General features: G+C 47.9%; 1 protein-coding gene across 14 annotated transcripts in view; it reads left to right on the top strand.

Annotated features, from left to right (window-relative positions):
• MECOM (MDS1 and EVI1 complex locus) overlaps nt 1–26,359 on the top strand; it is a 346,026-nt gene that overhangs the window by 275,113 nt on the left and 44,554 nt on the right. For 8 of the 14 annotated variants that reach the window (XM_075098527.1, XM_075098530.1, XM_075098528.1 and 5 more), the window contains exon 3: nt 22,069–22,203. In XM_075098527.1, coding sequence (XP_074954628.1) covers nt 22,069–22,203 — 135 coding nt within the window. The other 6 variants (XM_075098537.1, XM_075098533.1, XM_075098536.1 and 3 more) reach the window with 6 other exon arrangements.

The raw sequence follows: 26,359 nt of genomic DNA on the forward strand, positions 1-26,359 counted from the left end.
ACATAATTTAGAGTACGTCAGAGTGAATCTCACGCAACCTGACCGTAATAATTCCCTACTGGAATTGCCTCTTTTTTTAGGCGTTTTGACATTAAGAATAGAAGCAAAGTCCTTTAAACTGCGTGCTTTGGTTTGGTGCTTAGCATTCGGAAATGAGGGTTTATAGTGCAGTGCCTTGTTATTACGTTTCACGTGAATTTCACAAAGTAAATCGCCGTATATCTACTGATACTGTTACTTCTGTATATGAACAAAAATTACATGGACAGCCTGTTCGTTTGCTCGTTTATTAAAACTCAGCTTGCTGGGCCCAAAAGGGCTGCCCAGAAGTAATCCCTTCTGCTCTCCCAGCCTATGTAGGAGAAATCCAAAAGTTAGGCTCTCAAACCGTTTGCCAACATGTCCCTGTGGTCAGTACGGATGCATAACTTTCTTTTCATTAACACAGCTAAATTCAACGGGTCTGTTCAGCTGATTTCATTCATGCACAGAAAGTATCCATGCAGTCCCACGTAGCTGCCCAGGCGTTGCACGCAGAGCTGGTGCTCCGTGGTGTATTTTTAGAAGGGCTCCATGTCTTACAAGGAAAGTAGAGAGATGCTTGTGAGAGACGGCCCTCCTCCCCTTCATCTTGGCTCATACCGCAAATTACGATTTTAGGCAGTATTTTTGGTCAGGTAGGATGAGCTGTGACTGTCCTTTGTTTTCAGTCCACCTGTTCAAGGTGGCTGTTTTTTATCTTGCCTTGCTCTCTGCTCTTTCCCGCACCTGACTTTAAGGTATAGAACGACAGAGCAATAAGTCTTTGTAGCACCCCCTATCCATCCAACCTACATTTTCACTCTTACTTCGGAGTCAATGCAAACTTAGATATCAATCAGTGCTTTTGGTTCAGTGTGTTCCTGTTCCAGTGCTTTTGAAAGGGTGTGAACAGTTACATGTTTATTCAGACTTTTGCCTTATAAAGCCCATGGCTGCGGTGACAAACTCTCCCGAGTTGTTTGGTTTATGGCGCTATTAAATAGGGTGACACTGGATAACGCCAACTGATGAGTTCAACTGTAAAATTATGGTAACGTGAGAGGAGAAACAGCAGAAGAGACAGCAAAATTCAGGAGGCTGAGCCAGGAGAGCAGAACCTCTACCATCCTCCTGCCTATGCTCTCCTGTGGCATACAAAAAACCCCACCTTGCCCCATGATTTTCCCATTGCAAGCAATGGCAGTTCTGTGCAAATATCTGTTTTACACATGTTTATTGCAAAGCAGTGTAGGCTGTATGCCAGGTAATGTTCCCTTTCTGACTGCTAAACAAACACTTAAATTGTTGCCCTCTCTGCCTGAAGGCAATCAGGGTTTTTCTGTTGCCCTCAATGGGGGCAGGATTTCATGATGGAAATATTTTATGGCCCTGTTCTGTACTTTGAGCGTTTGCTTCTGTTGACTTTACAGTGAATCTCTGTGTCTGTATGATCCTGGTTGTCTTTGGTAAAACTCTGACAATCTCCTATGTGTTAGAGGCACCTCCTTGACGTGCAGAGATTTGCCAGACGTATCCCTTTCTTGTCATCACTGGCTGCCTTCAATTTTGGGTATAGACATCACAGAATGAAAACTTATAAAAGTTCAAAAACTCATATTTATATTGCATTCTTCCGAAATGCCCTTTGTCTTCTTCCTCTTAAAGGTGCCATATTACGCTCGTCAGTTGTCAGTTTCCCCTTGGGAGTTTTGCATCAAAATACAGCCTTTGCCTCTGCGTCATCTCTGTGCCACAAACCCTCTTTCAGGTGTCTCTCTCTCTATTTCACGTCTATTGTCCCTGTGACACAGCTTTATGGAGCACACATATATGTCACAGAATTTCCTTTCTTGAAGTGAGGAAAGGGATCCCGCTGACTTCAAGGAACCAAGTCCTCCAATGCACAGCCAAAAGGTCCCCCAGTAAAGTGCGTGCTTACCTGAGCCTTATCCTTTGTGTCCTCCTCCAACTACACAGCTAAAAATGAAGCATCCAGAAAAGCACAATTTTTAATTAATTGGCTGGTTTTCTCTTGAGTGGTGCTCTGAAAAGATGTTTCAACCCAAATCTTTCAAAGAGAAATACAATTATGGTGGTTTAAATTGTTGTTTCTAAGGCTAGACTCCTAAAGAATAGGATGCCAACCAAATGGAGTAGATGACCACAGCCTCTTCAGGTTTGCATCTGCGTTCCTCCACTGACTGCAGTGAAATGGCATCAGCCAACGGCAAATCCAGCCCCACATCTGAATCCAGGAGGCTTCAGGAAAACAGATTTGATTCTAACAGTTGAAGTATTTTGAGAGTATTTCTTTGTAGAAATTATTTTTTAAATGAGAAGCTGGCAAAAACACACCCCGCCAGCATATCACAAATAAGTGAAAAATGAGGGTGAGAGCAGCAGACCTGGAAAAGGTCCCAGGGAATGCTGTGAGCGTAGGACCACGCAGCACTCCCATTCCAGGGGGGATCCTCAAGCCGTCACAGTGGGGTCTGCCCCCTTCCCACCCCTGCCCTCTTCCCTGAACACAGCCTTTCCTTTTACACAAAGCAATTAATCGGGCACGATCAGCATTAAGTAGCTCTGTTGATTAACCAAGCACAATACATACCGGTGTGGTGCTGAGAGGGTTCGGGGGGCTGTGCTCTCCCCTGCACCCCCCCAAACACCCCCTGTTCTGGATGGTCCCATCCCAAACAGTGGCCATCGGTAGCTGCCCTGTGCAGGCAGCGGCTTAGCTGGGGCCCTGCAGGGGAGCAGAGGTTCTAGTTGTGGCTTGTTCCCCCCAGATATCTGACGTTTTGAAGGGAGGGGCTGGCTGGGGATATCTGGCACATCCCCAGCTATGCAAACAGCTTCAGCCCCCCATCCCACAGCACTCCGGGGGTTCACCCTCGCAAGGGGGTCAAGCATCATCCCGAGTCCCTTCGGGACACAGCTGAGAACACGGCGCTTTGGGGCAGGTGAACAAGGCGATGTTGGTACCGGACCAGCTCTGCAGCCTCCTGGGGACTCTCTGCCCAGGAACAGCTAAATATATTTTTCCTAGTATATGACTTCACCGCACCAGCAGCGAGATACCATCTTGCCCTTTGTGTTCGGGCTGGATGACATTTTCTTCTTTCCCAAGCGGCAGGCAGCACGGCCCCGTCCCGGCTGGCAGGGAGGAGCGGCACAGCCCTCTGCGGCTGCCCGGCACCTTGCCCAGATCTCCCCTGATAAGCAGCAGGGAGCTGGAAAACTCCAGGCTGGTTTTCTGTTTCGATGCCCGAGCTGGCGGCGTAGGTGCGATGTTCTGTACCGGAGTTGGAAAGGGGTTATTTTTGAGTACTGAGTTTACTGTTTATGGAATAGCACTTGGCTTTGCTTTTCTTCCCTGGGAGTGTTGGGTAACAGGCGTTTCTGTCAATACTCATTTTTGATTATTTGACTGATTATTAAATGTGAGCAAGCATTTGGGTTCGTGGATGTGCGAGGATATATACGTGTGCTGTGCTTATACCCACACATGCACGCACAGACTGCCACTATAGTTCGCTGCTTAGGAGCTGGGAGTGCTTGAGAAGAGAGGCAGGAGGAAGGGCGAGCAGCCGGGCACTACCACGACCCCCCCAGCCCCAGCCCAGGGTCTGGAAAGGGCTTGAGAAGGTCACTTATGTCCTTCCTAATGCACCTCGTATCGCTAGCTGATTTGCAAAGAGGTTAATTTGAAAAGAATATCACTTTGGGTATCTGCAAGGTTTTCATTTTACAGTCTTTACCCCAGAATCCAACGTCTGCAGCAAGGTCAGGTCTAGCAGCTGGATTTACACCCGCATAGGCTGGGTCTTCTCAGTGGCAGGTTGGGTCTCCCATGTGCAAGCCGGGTGCAAAGTTCTCCTAGTCTGAAGGGTCCATCTTCTGCTTAAGTACTTCATTTTCACAGAAAATATCACAGAATTTAGTATACGAGTGGAGCTGGCATCTGTGGCACCCTCATAACCCTTAAATTTTGGAGGGTCGAATACCCACCGTTTTTAACCCTTGATCCCCCCCAAAGATTTGATGTATCTTGGCACAGTATTTTTATAGGTGTTGATAATATCAAATTGATAAAATTAAACAAATAAGATGCTACCTGAATGAGCAATAGAGCCCAGAAGAAGGAGCACGAAATGCCCCAAAGCATTAATTATTACCAAATGTACATGAAAGGGGTACGGCTGGCATTCGTGCAGAGGCACCATTAAAACTGAAGGGCATCATTTTAGGATTGGACCAAGGTGTTCACTTTGGGGGAAGTCTTAAGCAGGATCTACCCATTTGTGGGGTTTAAAGAGTTTGGTTCACTTATTTACTTTGGATTTTTGTGTTCACTTTCATCCCCTTTTGTAATTCCTTGGACAAAATCCAAACAGGCAGGGTAACTACAGAAAAGCTGTTCTCACCACAGGGAAATAATGTATTATGCTAATTCCAATTAAAGGAAATTTCTTAAACTGTAAATATAGCCTTCAAGAGAGAAATGAAAAGTGTGGAAATTAACATTCTTGCCAGATTTCCAGCTCAATTCTGCATACTCAAGGGGTTTGGGTCAGGCTCAGATAAGCATCCAAAATTTGGGGATGTTTATCCAAACCTTATTTCTGAACCTTCTAAGTTCACTCCTGACTAATCATAATGGAGTTAGTGGTAGCAGGATATGAATGTACAACGTTTAGCTTAGAAATTGGCAGCTCCTCATCATTTCACAGCTAGGAGCCTTTGACCAAATATCAACTCTGCTAACCAAAACAAAATAAAATAATGCCTTGACTTGGTCTCCAGCCATACCACCTTGTGCTACAGCCCTGGAAGATCTTCCAAGCAGGGCTGGGCTGAGGCAGGCTTTGGCTGGGGGACCTCCTGGGAAAATATTGATGTTATTGGAAGCATCTTTTGTGATTCAGGAGGTGACACTTACCCTGGGTCGGCGTTGAACCTGCGTAATGGTTACATGTACGGAGGTGTTCTTTCAGATTTGGGAAATTTCAGAGGGCTGGTGGCTCATTAAAGATCTTTTCCGAAAGGCTCAGGTGTTAACTCTGCATTCACCTGAAATGTTAATGCAGTAACCAGCTGCGTTACATGGCCAACGAGTTCCCAGCCGGAGGTGGTACTCCTCACTTCACCGGCTCCCTGCTCCATCCCCAGGCTGTTTGCCTGTTCAGTCACGAAGGATCTGAGCTCCCTGTAGAGTTTAAAGTTGAAAGGGTTTGGAGTACTTTTTCAATGAAATGAGTGGAAGATGACCAAGGGTCATGAGTTAGCTCCTGAAGAAGCAAGCTTTTTTTTTTTTCTCTCTGTTCCTCACTGCTTTTGCCATCACACCCTTTGCTTTAAACACAGGGGAGGGGAGCTGCGTCCTGCTGCCCGGCTATAGGCACCTCCCAGCTTATTGTACGCCTTACCATTACGTAGCAAGCCGTAATATTAGCTAAGGAGATGCCACAGATCCTCTGTGGATACCACCCTTCAAAACAACACCAGGCTTCCCCCCCCACCCCAGCCACTCACCTAACTATTTTCCCCATACATTTTGTTTTAGTCAAGGGGTGTCACTCTAAGTAGCTGTATCTGATTTTTATTCTGGTGTTGAAATTCATGCCAGGAATAAATCCATCCAAGTGCAAATTCTTCCCAAGTAGAAAAGCACTGAACTGTTCAGTGAAGCTATACCGGGAATGAATTTGACCACAGGAACTTCCTCTGCAGGTACATACTCTATCACCTAAAATCCCTTCACATTTGCTTAGACTTTCCTTTGAATTACAGATATTAAACCTGCAGGATTGTAACAGAAGACATCCCACTGAAACTTCTATTTTAAGGAAGAAAATAAACTGTCAGTTGAGAATAACAACAGACATCATAAAAACAGATAAAGAAATGTTCAAAATATATTTGAGTATAGTCCTTATGGCTACAGAAGATAGTAGAATTTTTAAAAGTTCAGTGATTTCTCATTCAAGATATTTTTTGAAATGCATTTTATAAAATATTGCTTATATTCTTGCCTTTTCTTTTGCATCTTCCTCCTGAAATCAGCAGAAATAACTGCTTACTTTCTACCAGACCCTCTATTCACCAGTAGCGTAGATGTACAATTCTGGAAGATTTTTACAGTAGCAATGTGACAGCTTAAACTAAGCACCTGTTTCCATCTAATGTCCATTTGCCAAGATGCTGCCTTCAGTGTAGCTTATGCCACTCAGATGCCATTTTTTTCTTCATGAAGGCCAGCATATTAGCGAACTACACCATGCTCTAAAATTCACATCAGTCTCCTATCACGTTTACTCTTGTTTTTGTAGTTGCCTTCTTCCATGGGAAATGAGCGACTCTTCATACGTTGCTTTTTTCTCTTCCCAGCATGAGTTGATGCATAGCTCCTGTTTGAATTTGAAGGGGGTATTCGGGTTGGAAAGCGGATTTTGTGTGTATGTGCTGTAGCATCGATCCCCCGTAGGAGCTGCATCACGAGCAGTTTGGCATCCCGCAGGTTGGAAGCTGTGGAGGGTCGCTGCCCAATACGTTCAGTAATCATTGCTATCAATCTCATCGAGAGGTCTGTAATGATGTGACCAAGGATATTTAGAAGGAAGGGAGAGGAAATCTGAATTGCCTGATGCTTATAGAAAGAGTTCTCGGGAGTTGTAGCTGGTTTTGGTTTTAGAAAAAGCAGAAACAGCAGAAAAACTGTTCCAAACTGTTGTGAAGACGTGATGGGCTTCTGTAATTTCAAGGAGAAAAGTCGGAAAGTAATGTAACATATGACTGTTGATAGCTGCAAGAGGAACAAATGCTTTCCATCCCAGAACACGTTGTACCATCAGTGTTTCAACAGCTCCTATTTAGACATTAAAAAGAAGACATTTTTTTATTACGATATCTGCCTTGGGCTCTGATCAGCAATGTAGAGAAAAGCAAGCAGGAGCGTTTGGTTGCTTATTCTTCCTTATTTCCTTTTACTTTAAGTTCTTGAAAGGTCATAAAATAGAGCAGTAAAAAAAGCCATGGAAGTGTAGTTTTGTTAACTTTATCTTCTGGACATTAAACATTGTTTCAAATTTCTTACGGCACATAAAATGTTTTGCCTTGCTGTATCATGTATACAGAACTTGAAAAAGCAAACGAGACAGCTCAGAAAATGTAATGGATGTGTAATAGCAGCTCTTTAGATCTCCTGTTTTTTAGCATAGCATCTTTTTGTTCCTAAAGGTGCTTTTAACATGATATCTAAAGCTATTTCTGAAGTAATTTATTTTTGCATGGTGATAGGTCTTAGTTTGTAATTAGCCCATGCTTTCCCTCTGGCTGTAGCGTGTGAGCCCCCTGAAATGTTGTTTGGTCTTCATCAAACCTTTTTGCTTTCCTTCCAGAAGGCATTCACCCTATTAACTTCCACTTCACGGACACAGTACATCCTAGCTCCCTTCTGCAAAAACATTTTGAAATCGTTGCATTGGAACAGAGTTCGCTTCTTTTTGTCGGGCATTTTCAACATAAAGAAGTTTTCCTGTTTGCCTTAAATTCATTCATCACATGAATTTCAGCTGATGGTTTTTAACCACTTTTGCTCCACATCCTGTTACTGTGGGCCACCGCGGTGCTGCGTAAGAGCTGTCAGCAGGAATGCAGCGTGCCAGTGCCCCGCACATCGGTAGAGACCGGGTTTGCCCCATCTAGCTGAAGCTTTAGGCAGAACTGAATCGCCAAATCACGATTTAGCCTATTTGGGGCATCTCTAGTGCATCCAGACGCAATTTATTCTGATGCAACCTGGTGCGAGCTCAGTGGGAACGGCAGCTTCACTGACTCTCTCTAATCCACTATCATTTGCATATATGCAATCCAGTGAAGTTAACAGGATTTCCCTGACGCGCTTGCCAGCAGTAGCAATGGCATTGGTTTCCTCTAATATGTCAAGCAGGTCGCTGTTAATCAGTCACCATCGGCTTTTCGTGCCAGCTATTCTGCTTATTCTGCTTCTGTGTGTGGGAGCGGCTGCAGTGGGGAAGGTCTTCAGGTGTCAGCACGGGTCCCAAAATCTCCAGGGGTAAAAAAGAAGAAATTTTAATATTTAGTGGGAAATTTTTCTACTCTATATCCTCAGAAGCCAGCACAGAGGAAATGTTGTAGGCACGGCCACTGGGTGAGAAATACCCGGGTGTGTTGGCTGCAAAGCCTCCGTGGAAAGCTGGGGGGTGGCTCCGAATCCAGCAGCGCCAGTGGGGTCGTGGCACTAGCGAAGCAGGCTTATGAACTTAATCCTCATGTATTAATGACCCTGGGTATCCTGTGGCAGCTTTTCGCACAGAAAACTCCTCGGGACGTGACCAAACACGTGCCCGCTGAAACGCGTGTGCAGGGGCCAAAGGGGGTGGTTGCGGTGCGTCCCTGCTCGAGTGGCCTGGAAGCACCGGGAAGCTTTGAAGTAAGGGTACAGAGCGCTTGATAAATAAGATGATGTGAAACTGAACCACTGCATAGAGATGAATCAAAATTATAAAATCAATAGGTATCGATCCGTATATATCACACAAATAACTCTGCCTGAAGAGGGGCCCAGATTTAACATGCTGATTATATGGCAGTCAGTAGAAATAACTTGAGATCTGAAGAGCTATTACATTTTAGTTGTTCAGTGCTGTAGCTGAAGCTGATAATATCTTAGTTGAAGTCTCTTTTACAGTTTCTCCTGCTTGAAGTTCTTGGTAGCAAGTACATTTAATCAACAAACCAGACCCAAAGAACAGATTTTTGGCTTACAAAATACTCTTGAGCCATCCGAAGCTGGAGTCCAAACACTGCAAGTTCTTCTAAAAATATACACCTTTCATTTTAACTTCCATATGCTTTTACTAATGGCTTCGCTCACGCAAGCCAAGGTCACTGCACTTCGGATGTGTCTGATGGCTGCTTGGCTACTGACAGGAGTTGCAATGAATCACCTGGAACATCATCTGTGGTCACCAAAGCCTCCTTGCGGCAGGTTGGAAATCAGGAAAACAAAGTCTTCTTTGTATCCCATTCATATATATCCCCTTTATATCTTATTCTTTTCGCACCCCTTAAACTGGTGGAGCAGCACTCTGTCAAAAGGAGCACGGATTTACTGGAGTTCTGGGGTTTCTGGTCTGTCTTTGCTTCTGGCATTGACTTCCCTCCCTCTTTCCAATCAATAGATGTGTTAACAGAGGAGGGATATGCTTAGCCCTGAATGCGGTGAGCAGCTGTCACTATTATTGTTTTCTTCAAGATTATCATCATGTTCTTTGTCCTCACATTTTGCCCGCTAAAGCCAGGGTATATATAAACCTAATAGATGTGTAAAAAGGCTTCAGACCGGTTACTTGTCATACATGGGCAAGCGTAGTCTGAAACTGCTGCAGAATTACTTCCTATCTTTATTCATGGATTGATAATGTTCATTTTCCTTTGCTGGATTAGATTTACTGAGTAGATTTCTAGGCATATAAATGATATTTTGGAATGAAACCGTCATATTTTATGAATCATTCATGCCAATTCAGTTTCTTCTTTCTGTAGGGGTATTTCCTGGTCCACAACAACCTCGATCTAAACCGTTTTCTGTTTGAGATGAAATTCATTAATTAACTTAGAGAGTTAAATAAGAATTAAGTAATTCTAAAGTGCTAAAGAGCACTCACAACTCCCACTTTCATCTTTTATAGCATTGTTAAATATACCACAGGCTGTAGGGAAAACTGTTGTTCATATCGTAGCGTATATTAGTACTTTATCGCTCAAGCTGACAGATTTTCCTTATGCAATAAACAACTGGTTTGAGTTTCTGCTCCCAGTGCCTGGCAGGACAGCTTCTATCTTTGGTTTATTTCTAGAGATGTCACAAATATTACATTAAAATTATGGGATGCACAAATATCTGGCACATCCTGAGATTCCTGCAGGTTTGCAGAGGCACCGTGCTTTGTTTTGACCCAGACCTTGTCCAAGGGCTGCAGCCCTGATGTGCTCAGCACACCAAGTACCAGCACCGTGCCCCAGCCTCGTGGTCCTGCAGCTGAAGGCAGTGGGGGGGATCTAGGACTAGTTTTCCTCTGGAGACGGAGCTGTTCCTCCACCTACAGCCCTGGGCAGGCTGGGTCTGGGTTGAGCATCCTGCCCAATCCCAGGACTACACAGTAATTTTGGGTGGAAATTGCACTCTTATCTGGGCTGGATCAACACTTTTGGCCACCAGTTAAGATCCCAGGTAGGCAGCTGCCTTTTGTCAGTGCTGTCTTCAGCATTTTGAGCCACTGGTGCTTCTGTGGTGAATGTGTGACCACCTTGCCACGCACTGCTCTCACTATAACTCCCTGAAATGCCAACAGAGACGTTCTGCCTCCTCAGTCGATACGTCCCACAAGAGCTCGCTTAACCTCAGTGAATCTCCTGCTTTGCCCCGCGTGAGGACCTGGCCTGAAGGATGCGCCTGGTGCACCAGGGAAGAGTTTTATAAAGGGAAAGAAATGATCTTAAGTGCCATGCTGGTACATACTATACTAGATTCTCAGCAATATGGATCATACAGTCCCCTGAAATCCTTCCTGGTAGAACAGACATCTATCCTGAACACATTGCCTCGTTTTGCTTCTACGGACCCAAAAAATGGCAACCTATGCTCAGCACATGCCCTTGCCCTTGCCGCTTTTTGCAGTCACTTAGTGAGGTTTCGCAGAGGCCGGTGTTGCGGTTGGGGCAGTCTCTCCCCGGCTCTGCCTGGTGGGGATCGTGATCCATCTTATGTTTTGCGCTTACATGATTGCTAGGTGACTCCTAGCAACAAGACTTGACATCATGAACGCCGTTTCACGTTTCTCCTGCAAAAAAAAAGAAGAAAAAAAAAAAAAGAGGAGAGTTTTATGTATCCTCCTCAAAACTGTTTCTATAGGAGGAGCTTTCATTTATGGTACCAATCAGCACAATGTACTTAATGTTTAAAGATCTGTTCCAAAGCATCAACTGTTCATTTCCAAAGCTAAAACATTTTCCTAGCTAAAAAAGGGTGATAAAGTACAATTTCTACTACAGATGAGCCACATTAAAACACGCAGAGCTGTTTTATCTGGCAGAGAGCAAGCAGACTCCCCCTGCTTGTCCGTGAGAACCCATGAACACCAGCGGGCAGCCAGGAGTCTCTGTTCATTGCAGTCAAAGGAAAGAAGTAAAAAGCAACTTCTTGGTGAATGAAAGTTATGGGAAAATATTGCACGAGGTTCCTTCCCAGCCCACCACTGTTTTTCTCCATGAGCAAATCTCCATATTGCATCTGTCAAAACACAATGATAATCTTCCCATCTGGCACACTTTTTATCCCATCCATGCCAACTGTAAGCTTTTCAGGGCAGAGGCTCGTATTTATTATTTTTCTACCCGTGAAGGATCCCAGTTTCAGCTGGGGCCTCTAGGTGCTGCTGTAATGCTAATAATACTAATACTCATGATTCTGCTAGTGGCAAATTTTGCCCAACATCTTAGGCTTAAATAAGTTATATGGAAAAATGGTTATAAACCAGTCTCCATCCTCCTTCACATTCTGCAGGTCATTTTGCATCTGCAAAACTCAGTTTATGGATTGATATGCATTTTATATATTGTATCCTGGGAATGTTTTCCTATGAATCTCACACAAAATCTGCAGCATGACTTGTGGATATAAAAGCCACAGGAAAAAAAAATGCCTGAAGCTGTACCACTTACCTCCCTCCTCCTTCACACGCACACATGCCCAACCGTTTCCCTCCCCCCCCCTTTGTTTTATCAGTATGGTGCTAAATTATCAAGTTTGAAATTTCTTCAGCAAATAAGGGATGCATGCCAGAACACAAGTGCCCCAAGGGATCTGAGTCTTAGGGGGAAAAGCCCTTAATTTCCAAGTTTATAGGTAGCAGCGCTTTCTTGAAATTGGAAAATGTTCAACTCATTTATGAAAGAAATCTGCCACAAGGATATGCTGATGTTCACAGCTATTTCATTAATAACCCACTGTGATCGACACGCGTATTTTTGGTTACAGGACAGGTTTATTTTGGTACCTGTATCAAATATCTTCTGCCCGCCCCCCCCCCTTCCCCGAGATTTTCCCGGTGAGCAAAATCTCCTTGTTGTGCAAAATCTCTTTAGTCCAAACCAGGTAGCTCTCGGAGTAAGACTTTTCAAAATTAATCAGGCACCTTTACCCATGTGTGACTAATTTATGTGGAGCAGCACTTCAAATGCACACCCAGGCAGGCTGCTGTGCGTGCACGGGGCTAGTTAAGCATTTACTGGTCAGGACCCCGGTTTCCCCACCCAGGGTGGGTGCACACAAACAGCTCTGCCCACCGATGGTGGGGAACCTGGCCCACTCACGTGGCACCTGTGGTCCGAATACTTTATGACTTAATCCCGGGAAGATTGCCCGAGCACAGGATAAGGATCAACCTTGAATGCTGCTCTGCCACCTGAATAAATTAGCATTTCTGAACTCCAGTCCTCGGACTTCTCTACCAAGCATGACTCGAGATGTTGGTGGAGATTTTAAGCTATTTATAGTTCCATAACAAACCCATAACAAAGAATTCTCCCTCTCCTACCCACATGTAAATAATATTTAACGCTACTGTCAGGGCTTGGCAGGGCAGCGATGTTTCTGAGGCAGCGTGGATCCTTAGCGTGCCTTCAGCAGGCTATCTTTCCACTCGTAGGCAAGCACCTTGCAATAGGAGGAGGATTAATCGTCGCTATTAGAGCCCTCGCTTTCCTCCGCAACCTTCTCTTCCCAGGGATGATGAGTTAATTCAGCTGGAACAATGTTAGTTCATCAATTTTTGTGGTTTATCTGAAAATCGAATTGCAGTAATTTCATATGCCAGCTGACTTAATGCCCGTTTAGTTCAGGTTTTAGACAACTCCAGTCGATGATCACAAGGGGTTTAATACAACACACAGGTGAGATGAAACTGTAACACTGATGCTTTCAGGCAGGTTTTTTCTTCCCCGCTGCGGGAGCTGGCTATGCTGTCTGTCTGCACGTGTGTTTCTGCGTGTAGGATGTGTACCCGCCCCTTCTGAACCTTCGCTAAGACCCATCCACAAGTACATTTAAAACAGCAAATGCAAACCTGAAAATTTTAAAATGAGTGTTTGACTTTTTATTGGGTGATAAATTGCTTCTTACTCTTATAAAGTCCACAGGTGTTTATGTCCACTCTTGTACGCCTAGTTAAAACTGCGGCTACAATAGGAATGCTTTGAAAATAGCCAGTCACTCCTAAAATGGATTATTAAAATAGAATTACCTGTTATGCATGGCATTAATTCTTGTAGTGTAAAGTTCTGTTGTTTAACCCTTGCAATCCCTTTCGGCCTGGCGTTTTCCCTGCTTTGGTATTTTCTTTTTCATATTTTCGCTTTGCAAATTCTGTTGCCAGGCTCTGGATAGTGCCAAGACCTGAACGGTGCCCCAGGGCTTGCTGCCACACACCCTTCCTGCACGGCTCTTCCCAATGCCACAATGGGCTCTGGGGCTGGAAAAGGTCTTCCGAAGCAGGCCCTCAGACTATCTGGCAAATGAAAAGGCTTGAAAATTAAAAATTTGGAAGAAGCGAAGAGTTAATGGATCCCCGTTGAATTCTTATGCGGATACATACAAAGGAAGTCTGCAAAATCCTTTTACCGTGATTTCTACCCCTGCGGGTATGGTACATTCTCAGGGAGTGTTTTTTAGACACTCTAGACACAGTGTTTCTTCCATTTTTAGAGCAGCTTCTGCAAAAAAAGTTGTGTTTCCAGGCAGAGAAGCAGTGGCTACATCAGGTGGGAGCCGCCGGCCACCCCACATACAGCCTCAGTCTGTGAGGTCCCATTGCTTGATCTCTGGCTGAGCAAATTGTGGGAGCAGGAGCAGGCACAAACCTGGTATGGAGTTCTTCAGTTGTATCCCAGCAAGGATGAATGAAAGCATGCTAAAAAATACCCAAATCAGACTTCTTTTGGTCGTGTTGATAGGTTTTAGAGGGCTATGCTCAAGGTCTTTTATTCTTTGGGTGGTTAAGAGAAGGAAGAGCCCTTCCAGCACTGGGGAGAGATGCAGAAAAAGGGCATTGCCGATGGAGTTTCCCAGATTCTCCAGGATTTTGGCTTTCTTTCAAAACAGGAGAAAGGTAAAGCACAGGAAAACACACAGCTTCTGGGTGGACAGGAGGCCAGCACCCACATCAGTCAGCTGCCGCCTTAAATTGCCCTGTCTCTAGTAGGTGTTAAAACCAGCTAGCTAACGCAGGTTTCTCCCCTGACTTTTATCTTAGCACACCCGTGTGCCAAACTCGCACGGTGGGGACCGTCTTGCCTTGCGGGTGCAGTAACCCCGAACGCGCGAAGGGCCCGGGCTGGATTTGGAGGCTTCCAGACTCTTCTGTAATGGAAGTAATGAACACTACGAAGGGAAACAGCAACAGTCCTCAGCATCCAGCGCCAGAGTATGTGCCTTGGCAGGGAAACCTGGGGGAAGATTTGGAGGAGGAAAACGAGGAGGTTTTGCCTGTTGCGAGGAGCATGCTCACAGCGGGGAGTGGACAAGCAGCATCACATCCCTCAGCATCACATTTTGGGGCTGGCTACAAGGGCCATGGGTTGTTTGTAATAAGGCGTTGTAACTTCTCTTCCTGCCGCAAGGAAGGGTAGTTTCTACAGGGCTTCCAAGCCTTCCTCCCCAAGGCAGAGGCAAATTCAGCCAGGCAGCTGGATACTAGCCACTGGCCCGTTTTTAGCTCTTCCTTATTGATGGAGAAGGTAAATCTGCTGCAGTCTCCCTTCTTCTCTTGGTATTCGGTAACACCCGAGATCCAAAATGATTCAGTCTTGAACCCTGGTGGCATGGTTTGGCGCCCATCAGAAAAGTCCTTCCCACCAGGCAGCCCCTGCTCAGGAAGTTTCCCCATATCAATCAGCCATGACAGGCCCTACACCTGCAGGGAGACCCTCACCAGCAGGATGCGATGGAGCCGCCGGCACACGCAGGTGCCTGGACACGGTGGTGCCCGCCCCGGTGCTCCGCAAGCCAGCGGGTTTGCATGCACGAAAGCGGGGCAGTACACGAGGGCAGCGGGTCTGCTGGGACCCCACCACACCAGGATAATGGGAGACGAGAAAGTGGGGTCAGGCTGTCAAGCTCAGATCAGGTTAAGAAGGAACATCCTATTTTAGAGCATGGATTTTAACAGGAGAGAAAAAGTGGAGTCTTTCTGCTCAATACTTGGGTAGGTGTTTGGCTCCTGCCAGCAGCAGCATCGCAGCTGCTCCAGACCATACGAAGGGGTGCGAATGTGGAGCAGCACCCGTGGGAGCGGCTTCACCCACACCTGGGCCCTGCCTGCACGGCGGCGTCACGCGAGCACGCCTGCTCTGCATCTGCCCCTCGTGGGCGCCGTGCATTCGCTGTACGTATTTATGTATCGCAGCCGTAAAGCGCCGTGCCGGGGGGTTTCTCGCGGCAGCAGGGGGAGAGCAGACCTAACCACGCGCTGCCTCTGTGCACGGCTGGGGACTGCGTGTGCTCTGCAGTTCCCCAAGCACAGCCTCATCCCCACGGGAGTCGCAGAGGTCCTTCAACTTTTTTATCGCCTGCACACGCACTGCTCTAATTTTTTTTTTGCAAGGATATGGGGTTGTTTATTTTTTTTTCCCCGAAGGCAGTCGGTCTTTTCGGCAGGGGGTGTATGTCTTTTCTGCTTACTGCTTATTTCAGACCGGTAAATGTCCCTTGCTGCCTGACTATGGTGGGGACAGCCCAGCTGGGTGCCCCCACCACAGCTGGAGGCTTCGCGCCCCGCAGTTGCCAAAAGGGGACCCCCTCCGCTGTCAGGGTGAGGCCCGGGGGTCCCCAGAGCCCTGAGCTGCCCTGGGGAACTGGGTGCCGGCTGCAGCAGAGTGCTGATCCCCCTGCGTCCCGCAGCAGGGCCGGGGGGAGGAAACCCACCCTCCAGCAGTGCCAGCAAAGCCAGCCTGACCCGAGCAAATGAAAATAATCAAAAGTAATTAGAAGCGTGCTGGACTGCTCCTCGGAGATCTGTGCGAGAGAATAAACATGCCGGAGCCCTCCAAGCCACTGCAAAGGCCCATGTCTGAGCTGTTAGGTGCCCTGACCTTGTCCACATAAAGACGTGATTTATGAAGTGCAGGGCACAGCAGCAGGGCTTCTGTCTTCTCCAGAAGAACCAAATTACTGAGGTGGAGATTAACATGCTTTCAGTTGGGCCCATTTCCAGACCAAGGGAAATTTTTTATTTACATTTTTTTACCTTTAATTTCCTCCTCCTCTCCCTCACTCGAAAACTGCCTTTTGGCCGGGAGGGACGAGCCCAGCAGCGTGTGAGGGCAGGAGGGGTGGCCAGGACGGGGCACCGGCACAGGGGGCCGTGGCAGCACCGCGATGCCCACTGCCGCCACTCCTTCACACGAGGGCTGGAATCCGGCTCTTCCCCCTGAAATAAGCAGCAACGCTTGTGCTTCTTCTTGATTCTATTTTAATTTTTTTCTATTTTTTAAGTCGATAACCACAACGCAGGGCGGGGGGAATTAACATGCAGAAATTGTGTCGCCTTTCCTGCTTGTCGCTGTTTTCCTGGGTCTGTCCCAGGGCGTTCGGGTATGTCGGAGGGCTGTTGTTTTCTGCGTGTTTGTTTTGCTTTGCTTTTCCTTTCTCCCTCTCCACTTGATACACTCGCCCAGTATTTTAAATACTCACCGCGGTGTTAGCCAGGATGCTCAATGTTGTGTTTAGTCACCTTGAGAAATATAACATTAAACCCCACTTAAAAATGCGGTTATGAAGTGGCTTGCTCTATAAACGTAAGGATAATATTAAGCCTAATACGAACATTTACGGTATTTTAAAAAATCGCCAGCGACCTGTCTGATTTTTCACCATTGTCCTCTGCAGCGTTTGTCCACAGGAAGCCCATTAAAAGTGGACAGTGCAGTTATTTCATCTGGCTTTGGCTGAGCTGCTTTGCTTTGCTTTAATGATGTGCTGGAATGCACGATGCCCATAGGGTCTCCATTATGAGAACTTTTACTTCTGGGACGACCATGAAGTTAAAGGCTTAAAAGAGGCATCAGTTTACAGCCTGGTGGGAATTACTAGCAGACTCGAGTACTAACTCCTTACTGCCTCCACTAATATAGCGACTTATTTTAAATAAACAATCGCAAAAGGGACCCTGTGGAAATATTTGGGCCTCTTGAAGCGCCTACCAAACCGTCCAAGGGGAGAGAGAAAAGGCTATAGATGTGTTTAAAAGGTTCTTGTTTAAATATATATATGTATACGTGTGTGCGTGCGTATGTGTGTGTAGCTACAATGTCCCCTTATGCGACATTGGGGTGAGGCTCGGCTCGCCCCCCAACGCCCCGCCACGAGCCCCTCCGACTCGGGGGCATGTGCCTTCCTCCCCCTCCTCCTCCTCGGGCCGCGCTCCCCTCCGCCCGGTTGGGGCAAAGCCGAGCCGCCGGGAGCGCTGCATGAAGGTGAATTGCCAAAAACGGGGGGGGTGGGGGGGTGGGGGTTCCACCCCAAAACCACCCCCCCCCCCCAGGGGCAGCGGCGGGCCCGCGGCCGCGTACTGCCCGCCCTTGGTCCCGCTCCGCTCCCGCTCCCGGCGCGTCCCGCGGCGCCCCCGGCCCGTGTCCCGGCGGCCAGCGCCACCAAGCGGCGGCGGGCGGCTCCCCGGCGGCGGCGGCGGAGCCCCGGTGCCGGCCGGCCCCGCTTTGCCGGTACCGGGAGGCCCTTTTGTTTATCCACCGGCGTTTCCTCCTTTTGTGGCGAAGCGCTGGGGGGGCGCTGGGGGGGCGGGGGGGGGGGGGGGCGCTCCGGCTCCTATCGGGGCCTCTGATCAGGGCTATGGGCTCGGGCAATCAGTTTCCCAGATTACTTGTATTTAATACACAATGCATCATAAAACAAATCCCTCATCCTGACAGGAAGAAAATAGAACAGCTCATAGCTCGAGCCGGTCCAATTTATGGCTAAATTAAAAAAAAAAAAAAAAGGGAGGGAGAGAGAAAGAAAAAAAATAATAATAAGGAGGAAAAAAAAAAGCTCCAACAATGGGCGAGCGGAGGGAGGGCAGGAAATCAATGGTCCGGCAAACCGGGCGGGCGGCGCGGTTCTCAGGCCCGGCTGCTCTGGGAATCTCCCACCAGGTTTTTTAAGGTTATTGACAAAGAATTTTTTTTTATATATATATTTTTTTCCCCTGTCCTACCTACCACTACTGCGTGCAGGGCTTTTTCCCCCCCCACCCCCCCTTCTCTCTCCCCTCCCCGCCTCGAACAATAGCTATTATCTGAAATAACAGTTCAATGTCACAGATAACAGGCCGCTGAGACGAATTAATCATCATCTCTTGTCACCCGGCTTCTCGCCGTCCCCCTGCCCTCCTTCCCCGGCCCCCCGGGAAAGAAAAATCGACTTTTAGCCTGAGATATATATTTGCACTTAAAAACAAAAAAAAAAAAAAAGGGGGGGGGGAAGGAAAGTGGGTGGCACTTCGGGATGGTGCAACAGAAGATCCAGCTCAGCCTTTTTAATTTTTTTCCTGCTCTCTTCCCCCAAAATACACGCATATATACTTGTATCCCGCCACGGGTAGCTTGGCCGGTGGCGAAGTTTTGCGGCTTTGCGTGGCGGGGGGATTTTGGGGTGAAGCCGGAAGATCCCCGGGGGGGGGCGAGCGGGGGAGCGGCGGCCGCCCCGCGGGTGGCCCCGCGGGTGGGAGCGGGCCCGGCCGCCGCCGCCGCCCCCGGCGGCAGGCAGAGCCCGGCCTCCCGCCGGCTCCGTTCGTGGCATTCGTTACAGAATAAATAAAGAAAAAAAAAAATAATAAAAATCGTTTAGGAAGCGCCGGCAAACGGGGCGGGGGGAAATTGGCCGGATTAAAACAACAACAAAAAAAAAAAAAAGAAAAGAGGGAAAAAAACCCACAAAAACCCAAAACAAAAATAGTAGCGTTTCATTAAAATTATCATTAATAGGCACGGTGAGGGCGATGAGGAGGAGGGCTCGGTGAGGAGCCGGGCGCGGGCTCCCGGGCCGCCGGGAGCAGCCGTCGGGGCGAGGGCGGCGCGGCTCCCGCCCGCCGCGGTCCCGCTGCGGGGCCGCCGCGACGGCGCTCCCGGCTGCGGGGAGCGGGAGGCGAGCGGCGGGGCCGGCGGCGGCGACGGGGATGGCGAAGGCCGGCGTATAAATAGAGTCGAGCGGCGAGGGCCCGAGGCACGGCGCACGGCCGCGGCAGCCCCCCGCCGGCCCCGGGAGGGGGGGGGGTGGTGTGTGTTGGGGGGCGGGGGGCTGCCGGTGAGCCCCCGCGGCGGGGCCGCTCCTCGGCGACCTGGCGGTGACCTCCGGCCGCGGGGCCGCTGTCGCTTTAAGCGCGCCGGGAGCGCCGCCGCCCGGGACGGGACTGGGGGGGGGGGGGGGCGACGGGAGGGGGGCGGCCGGGGCTGCCCCGCTTTAAAGAGACAGTGGCCGAAAGGGGAGCTGGGGGCTGGCGGGGCCCGACGGGTGGGCGGGGAGGGCCGGGCCGGGCCGGGCCGGGCCGGGCGCTGCCCGGGGGTGCGGCGGGGAAGCAGCGCCGCGGGCAGGCTGCGGGGGTGGGGAGGGGAGGGAGGGAGGGAGGGGGAGAGCCGCCCGCCCACGCACACTTTTCTCCCATCCCCGGCGGAGAAGTGAAAGAAGTTTGTTTTGTTGAGCGGCGTGCGGTGGGTTTTTTATTGTTGTTGTTGTTTTTCTCTCCTTTTTTTTTTTTTTTCCTTAAAGAGGGCTGTGTGGTTTTGGGGCTGGTTTTTGGGTTTTTTTGTTGTTTTTTTTTTTTTCTTCCCTTTCCTCCCTCTTTCTCCCGATAACTTTCTTTACACACACACGCACACACCAAGCCAGCCGATAAGACCAGGAGGGGCCGAAAGAGGAAGGTGATGGCGAGCCGGCAGAAGCCCGCCGAGCCCCGCCGCCGCTGAGCCCTCCGAGGCCGGCAGCCCCCTCCCGCCGCCGCCCCGGGCCCCCGCCGCCCCCCGCCAAATGCCGGGGCGCCCCCGCCGCAGCCCCGGACCCCGACGGCCGCGGCCTCCGCCTGCTTTTAACGCCAAGATGTTGCTTCCAGCCGCCTGAAGGATATTTTTTTTTTCGGTGGTTTTTTTTTCACACACCCCCCTCCGCCCCCCTCCGCCCCCCTCCCTGCCCCCGCGGGCTCCCGGCGAACGCAAGGTAAGAGCGGGGAGCGCGGCGCTGCCCACGGCCCCGCGGGACGCGGCCGCCCTGCCCCGTCGGTGCCCGCCGGGCAGACCCTCCTCCGCCACCCAAGGGGGTGGGGGGGTGTGCGGACCCCCCCTCGGGGCAGAGAGGGGTTTGCTTTGAAAGGGAAAATGCAATGTACCCCCCCCCTTCTAAAAAAAATACCCAGAGGTGCGCGCCCGCCCGCGGGGGGTGGAACGCGCCTTGCGTGGCCGTGGGGCGCTCGCGGCTCCGCTGGGCCCACCGGGATTTGGGGGGGACTGGGGGTTCGGGGTTAGGTCCCCCCCCTTCTGGTCTTTTTTTGGGTGGGGGCGGGTGGGGGCCGCTCGGGAGGAGGGCAGAAACCCTGCCGTCCCGGGGGCAATGCGCCGCGCTCAGCACCCTTATGTGCGTGTGTCCCCCTCCCCACGGATGGGCCCGATCCTGGCACCCGCGTGGGCGGCGGGACTGGGGGCGGTGACCCGGGCAGGGGCAGCACCCGCCGTACCGGGGCTGCCCCCCCCCCCCGGGGGCCGGCTGCCCCCGCGGGGGGAGCAGCCCCCTTCCAGCGGGCTCCTTTGGCTCAGGAGCGCGGGCGGGCTTCGGGCTGGGTCGTGAGCCCGCGATAGGAAACTTCCGTGGGTTTTCATTAACTCCACGCTACCAGGGTGCCGGGGCTCCCCGCCCCCCCCCCCCCCCCCCCCCCCAGCTCGGAGGCCACAAGTGCTCCGGGGCTGGACGTGGATGCAAACGTGTCCCACCGGGAAAAGAGCCTCCCTCGCCCTTCTCTGTCCGTTCGGGGTGCGTGTTTTAAGGGTGGTTTGGGGTTTTTTTTTTCCCCCTAATAAAATCGGGTGGTTTGTTGCCGGAGGAGTTACAAATGTGGCAGCGAGCTGCTGGGATGCTGGGGAAAGTTTAGGACAGGCCGGTGGTAAAGCTTGCGACTAAATAATGATATTCAGGCATATGTAATGATTAGTAATTTGTCATAATATTCGAATAGAACATCCTCTTTAGCTTGTCCACAAGCGATCTCATTATATTTGTTTATTGTCTGCATAATTGGAACCATTTATTGGTATGTATTGAATACTGCCATGTTTTGCATGAGTGTTTACATTGTTTTTCATTTATTTTCTTTAGTTTGGCGTAGGGAGTTCTATTATTTGCTTCAATTAGGGGAGTGATTGAAGTGTCGCACAGAAGGGCTGTTTGGGAAGCGTAATATTAAAACAAGATAAATAACTCTGCCTGCCGAATAAAGTTTGGTTCAGAGTAACAAATACAAACAGACCGAGTGGGTGCTGCAAACAACATAAATCCTGAAACAAAACACAGACCTCGGATGAAGCCAACGTCAGCTATTTTAATAATTTTTGTTATATTCCCTGGCAGAAGCGTATTTAATCAAAAATAATAATTTTATATGTAAGTAGTCATTGACAAACGCCAAAAAAAAAAATCTGATCCCAGTTAAATTAACGTGGCATTTCTTAGCAATAATTAGGCAAGATCTCAGTTACACGTAACCATTTGTCAAATGTTTTTCGGTACGTTTGTTGTCCTGTTACTGATATGTACGTATTCTGGCCATTCTTAAAAAAATAAAAATCTCACCAGAGGAGCATATTTCTGAATAAACACGTCTATGTTATTATTATCCATTTGTTTATCTGGAAGCCTGTGATTTATCTTTTGATGAGCATGGCCAGACAGCGACAGAAAGATTTACTCTTTCGTGTTCTTCCTTTTAGATCTTGGATGAGTTTTGCAATGTGAAGTTCTGCATAGATGCCAGTCAACCAGATGTAGGAAACTGGCTCAAATATATCAAGTTTGCTGGATGCTACAATCAGCACAACCTTGTTGCATGTCAGATAAGCGATCAGGTATGTGGTGTTCACTTTTTGGACTTATTTTTTTTTAAGGAACTTTAAGGTGTCAATGGAGGGAAAAAAAAAAAACCCAACAGCAATTCACAACAGATTTTGGCCTGTTTGCTGTTATGGTAAAAGATAAGGTACAGATGTGAAATGCAGAACAGAGTAATTTTGATTATGGGCTGCAGATAATATGAATTTTCTATTTTTCCACGTTGTTCAATTCATAAACAATCCCTTTTTTTTTTTTTGTCTTATACCTGATAAAAACTGGGACTGCTTTCTCAGGAGTCCAAAGCCTGTGTTTGCTGATTTTGGGTTGGGAGCATTTTCTGGCTCCTGTTTGGGTTCACTTGGATTGCTACATTAAACCCTTGGGTTGTTCAGAAGCTGTAACATGAAATTAACGGAAAGAATGAAGATACGAACCTGATAATGCTACCAGTGGAGCTGCGTGCGTGGGGCTTTGGATTTGAACGCACACGTGCATGATTATTATTGTGCCTTCTTGTACACTTTGCTAGAACTCACAGTATTTGTGTGCTGAACCAGGATCTTCAGTGGTTTTCTTTTTCTTTTCATTTATTGCACTTAAATCCACTTTTTCTTGGGCTGAAACGTTATTTATCCCGGTGTGTTGGAAAAAAGGCTGGAATAGGCAGAGGAAGGACGCAGTGAAGCGTTTTGTTTTCAATTATGCTGATGAGTTATTAGGTGTTTCTTAAATCAAGGTTCGCTTTAGTCTGCGGGTAATGCATGCCGTTATGAAATATTTTAACGGTGAAGTTAGGTTAAGAAAGCTACACTTCTCTAAAGTAAAATATCTAAAATAGCAAAGCAACAACTCTTTGTGAATTCTTGTTCCCAGTTTAAACTTTGCTACCTGCAAGATAGGGCTTGATTCATTTGATCAGTGTTTCATTTTTCACCACTTAATTAACTGCATCAGGTGAATGTTAAAGATTATCTTTAGCTGATTTAATTGCCTTGACAGTATTGAAAGAAGAATCACAACCAGACACAAAGCCTCAATTAGAAATCATTCTTTCTAATCAAATTCCTTATGTATAGGAAATGAATGTGAGAGAGCGCCTGCTATTTCCAGCACAGCATTCTGTATTTCGCTCCTGCGAGGTGGTTGACTAAAACCGGTTTAAATAACTTTTTCAGAAACTATGAGAGGTTTTTTTTTTCCCCCATTTTCAACTTTTACACTTCAGCCCTGAGCACATGTAACGCAGGAGGAGTTAGCCGACTGAGATATGATTCCTTTTTTATATAGCAGCTGGTTTAACTAAAGAAGCCATAAAGACTATTAGTGAATGCAAAATACATTTTCCGAGCTGAAATATGCTTTACACTGAAAAATGATACGTTCTCTCAACGCAGAGCATATATGGCGCAGTGAGACGAAAAGGAAACTGTAGAGATTAGTTGAAAGAGCAAATTCAAATATTTTATGTTGAATAAGAGCCGGCATAGATAGGAAAGATTAGAAGCGGAATCACGTGTGTTGGTCAAAGCAACTTACTGTCTTTGCGTCGGTATTGGTGATCTGCAAGTGAAACTACGCGCTAGGCTGAACCATCAGCATCAACCTCTGCGACGCAGACACGCACCCGCGTTTTGACGTTTTTGGAAGGAAAGTTATGGCACTTGCAACTTTCTCTTTTTTTAGTGTTTACATTTCTGAGATTTGGTAATGGTGGCTGTACCGCTGCCAATAATTTCTTTCATTCACTGGAGACTTGTTACTTATTTTGCACAGTATCGTGCTGTTCATAATTCCCTATTTTAATGGCTTATTGTTGCTGAGATTTGCAAATTAAGAATTGGTTGTCTTTCAAGTAGCGTGTTGTGAGCTGGGCGCTGTCAGCAAGAGATTGTTGTTCACTTGGCCCTCTGGAAACGCTGCAAATTTACCCACAAAATTGTACGCGCACTCCAACATTTTATGACCAGAGCCTAAAAAGTTAATGCTAAAAATGTGCTCTCGAATCTTGAAGCGAAAAAGCCTTTCTAACAGCTCCGCCTTCTGCTTTCTTCTGGCACAAGCTCACCAGAGGTAATGTAAAATATAATAGGAAGGCAAACTGGGAAATGGACATTACATGGCCAAACGTGTGCGTGTACAAGGAGTGACAAATATAAGTCAGGACTGAGTGTCTATATGTGCCTGCGTATAGATTGTGTGGGGCTGCCTTTGGGTGACTCTGCCTCTGTACCTCCTAGAAAAAAAGGGGGGAAAACAGGAAAAAACAGGGAAAAAAAATTTTAAAAAAAGAGAGACAAGATTGAAGCCCGAGGACATGTGTCAGTGGTTGCAGCTAGAGCTGGAGGACAGAGGCGATGCAGCCCGGCTGGGACAGGAGGCCCCAGCTCAGCTGGAGCCGCAGCCGGTGCTGGGTGCAGGGGTGGGGGAGCACCCTGGTCCGCCCCCCCCCCCGGCATAAGAAGCACCTCAGCAGCCCTGATGGCACGGGGAGCATCCCCTCTGCGGGAGACACTGCTCGCTCCCGAGGCACAGACACTCGATCAGCAGTAATTGTTCACCTCTAATTGCTTCAACTCATCTGTAAAATTTGCAAGCAAACATTGGGCCGTACCTGAAAAGGTAAAAGGTCCTGCCAGCGCTTCCAGCCTCATGCTGCCCACAAGTTTATGCTACTAAATTCAGGCTTGACTGACAGACAGGTATGATTCCCAGACTGCTTGAGGCAGGATTTAGACGAACCTCAGGGCGATGTGCAATCTAGTCGCTCTGCTAAGCTCTACCTTCTGTATTTAACAAAAAGAGTGAAAGAAAAACATTTTTCTGTTGTTTTCTCTGTTGGACGTTTTTCAGAGACATACCACCCCACCCCCCGACTCACGGTTGAGGTTAGGTTTCATCACTTAGGATCAACTTTACAAAAGGCCTGCGCTCTTTCTTATGACTGTATAAATGAGCTTTGCTAAGATGAACACCTCGATAATGGTGGGATGCAGTCAAAACATGCACGCTGGATGCAACTCGTGTTTCATTTGATTGGAGGTGGAGTAGGGTTTAAAAGCTGCTTTTTTTGTTGTTGGTTTTTTTTTTTTTTTAAATTTCAAACAAGATTGACCTAGGATTTCTCTTTGCTGTCGTCCTATTATCTCCTGTCATACCCAGTCTGACCTGAACGTATGTAATTCAAGATGCATGTGAATAATAAAATCCCACAAACGGGGCACTCTCATTTTTCCCTTTCCCCAAGGAGACTACGGTGTGTGCAGGGCTGCAGAGGGTCTTGTCACTGTTGCTGCCCTGGAATGCGTTTTTTCAGCTCGGAGGCAGTTAGGATTCAACACCAGTTTCTGCTAACTTGGACGACTCCCCTCTGTTATCATTAAACATCTATTAGTTCAACTTTTTAATGACTTCAGAATGATTAGCCCTGTTAGGCTTTCTGGCAGCGCTGTCATCCCAGCAAGAGCATTATTTTAAAATATACGTGTTAATGAAAGTGCAGTTGCAAGTACAGCGGTGACTGTAGCAATGGCGTGTCAGGGGCTGTCACACGTTCCAGGCACATTTTCAGGCTGGGATCACGGTCACCTTCAAGCTATAAAAAAATATTTTTTTTTCCTTTTTTCCTTTTAAGAAACGGAGTTGGTAGCAGTTGAAGTCGAAACTCCTGAATGCTGTTTTTATCTTGCTGATTGCTTGCAGAGCTCTGACAGTGATACGGCCACATAAAGCTGTGAAGCTGCTCTGAGCTTCCAGCTCTCATCCCCCTCAACAAAACAGCTCCTGAAGATTCCCTTTGGTTTATCCATGGAAAAGTCCCAAGTGGCTCAAGATGAGTTTACTGAGGTTTTGGTTTGCCGTGTGTGCTGGGATAGGTTTTTGGGGTCCTTTTTTTGTGTGTTTTGTTTTGTTCCCTTGTACTCAAGTATATGCCTCTGTAGTGGGAGAAAAACCAGTAGTATTACACTCCTAACAGCGTGCCCGATGTCAGCGATATAAACTTACAGGAGTGAACCTACTGCTGTAGGTTTCACCAGATCTGTCCACATCTTACACATTTTACAAACTTTTTTTTAATCTGCAGACACAGCTTCACGTTTCGGATTTTACTGCCGCTGCCCCCCCCCCCCTCCTCCCTGCGGCAGAAAACAGCAGAGGCTCCTCCAGCAGCCC

Source organism: Phalacrocorax aristotelis, chromosome 7, assembly GCF_949628215.1.
Source record: "Phalacrocorax aristotelis chromosome 7, bGulAri2.1, whole genome shotgun sequence".
NCBI lineage: Eukaryota > Metazoa > Chordata > Aves > Suliformes > Phalacrocoracidae > Phalacrocorax > Phalacrocorax aristotelis.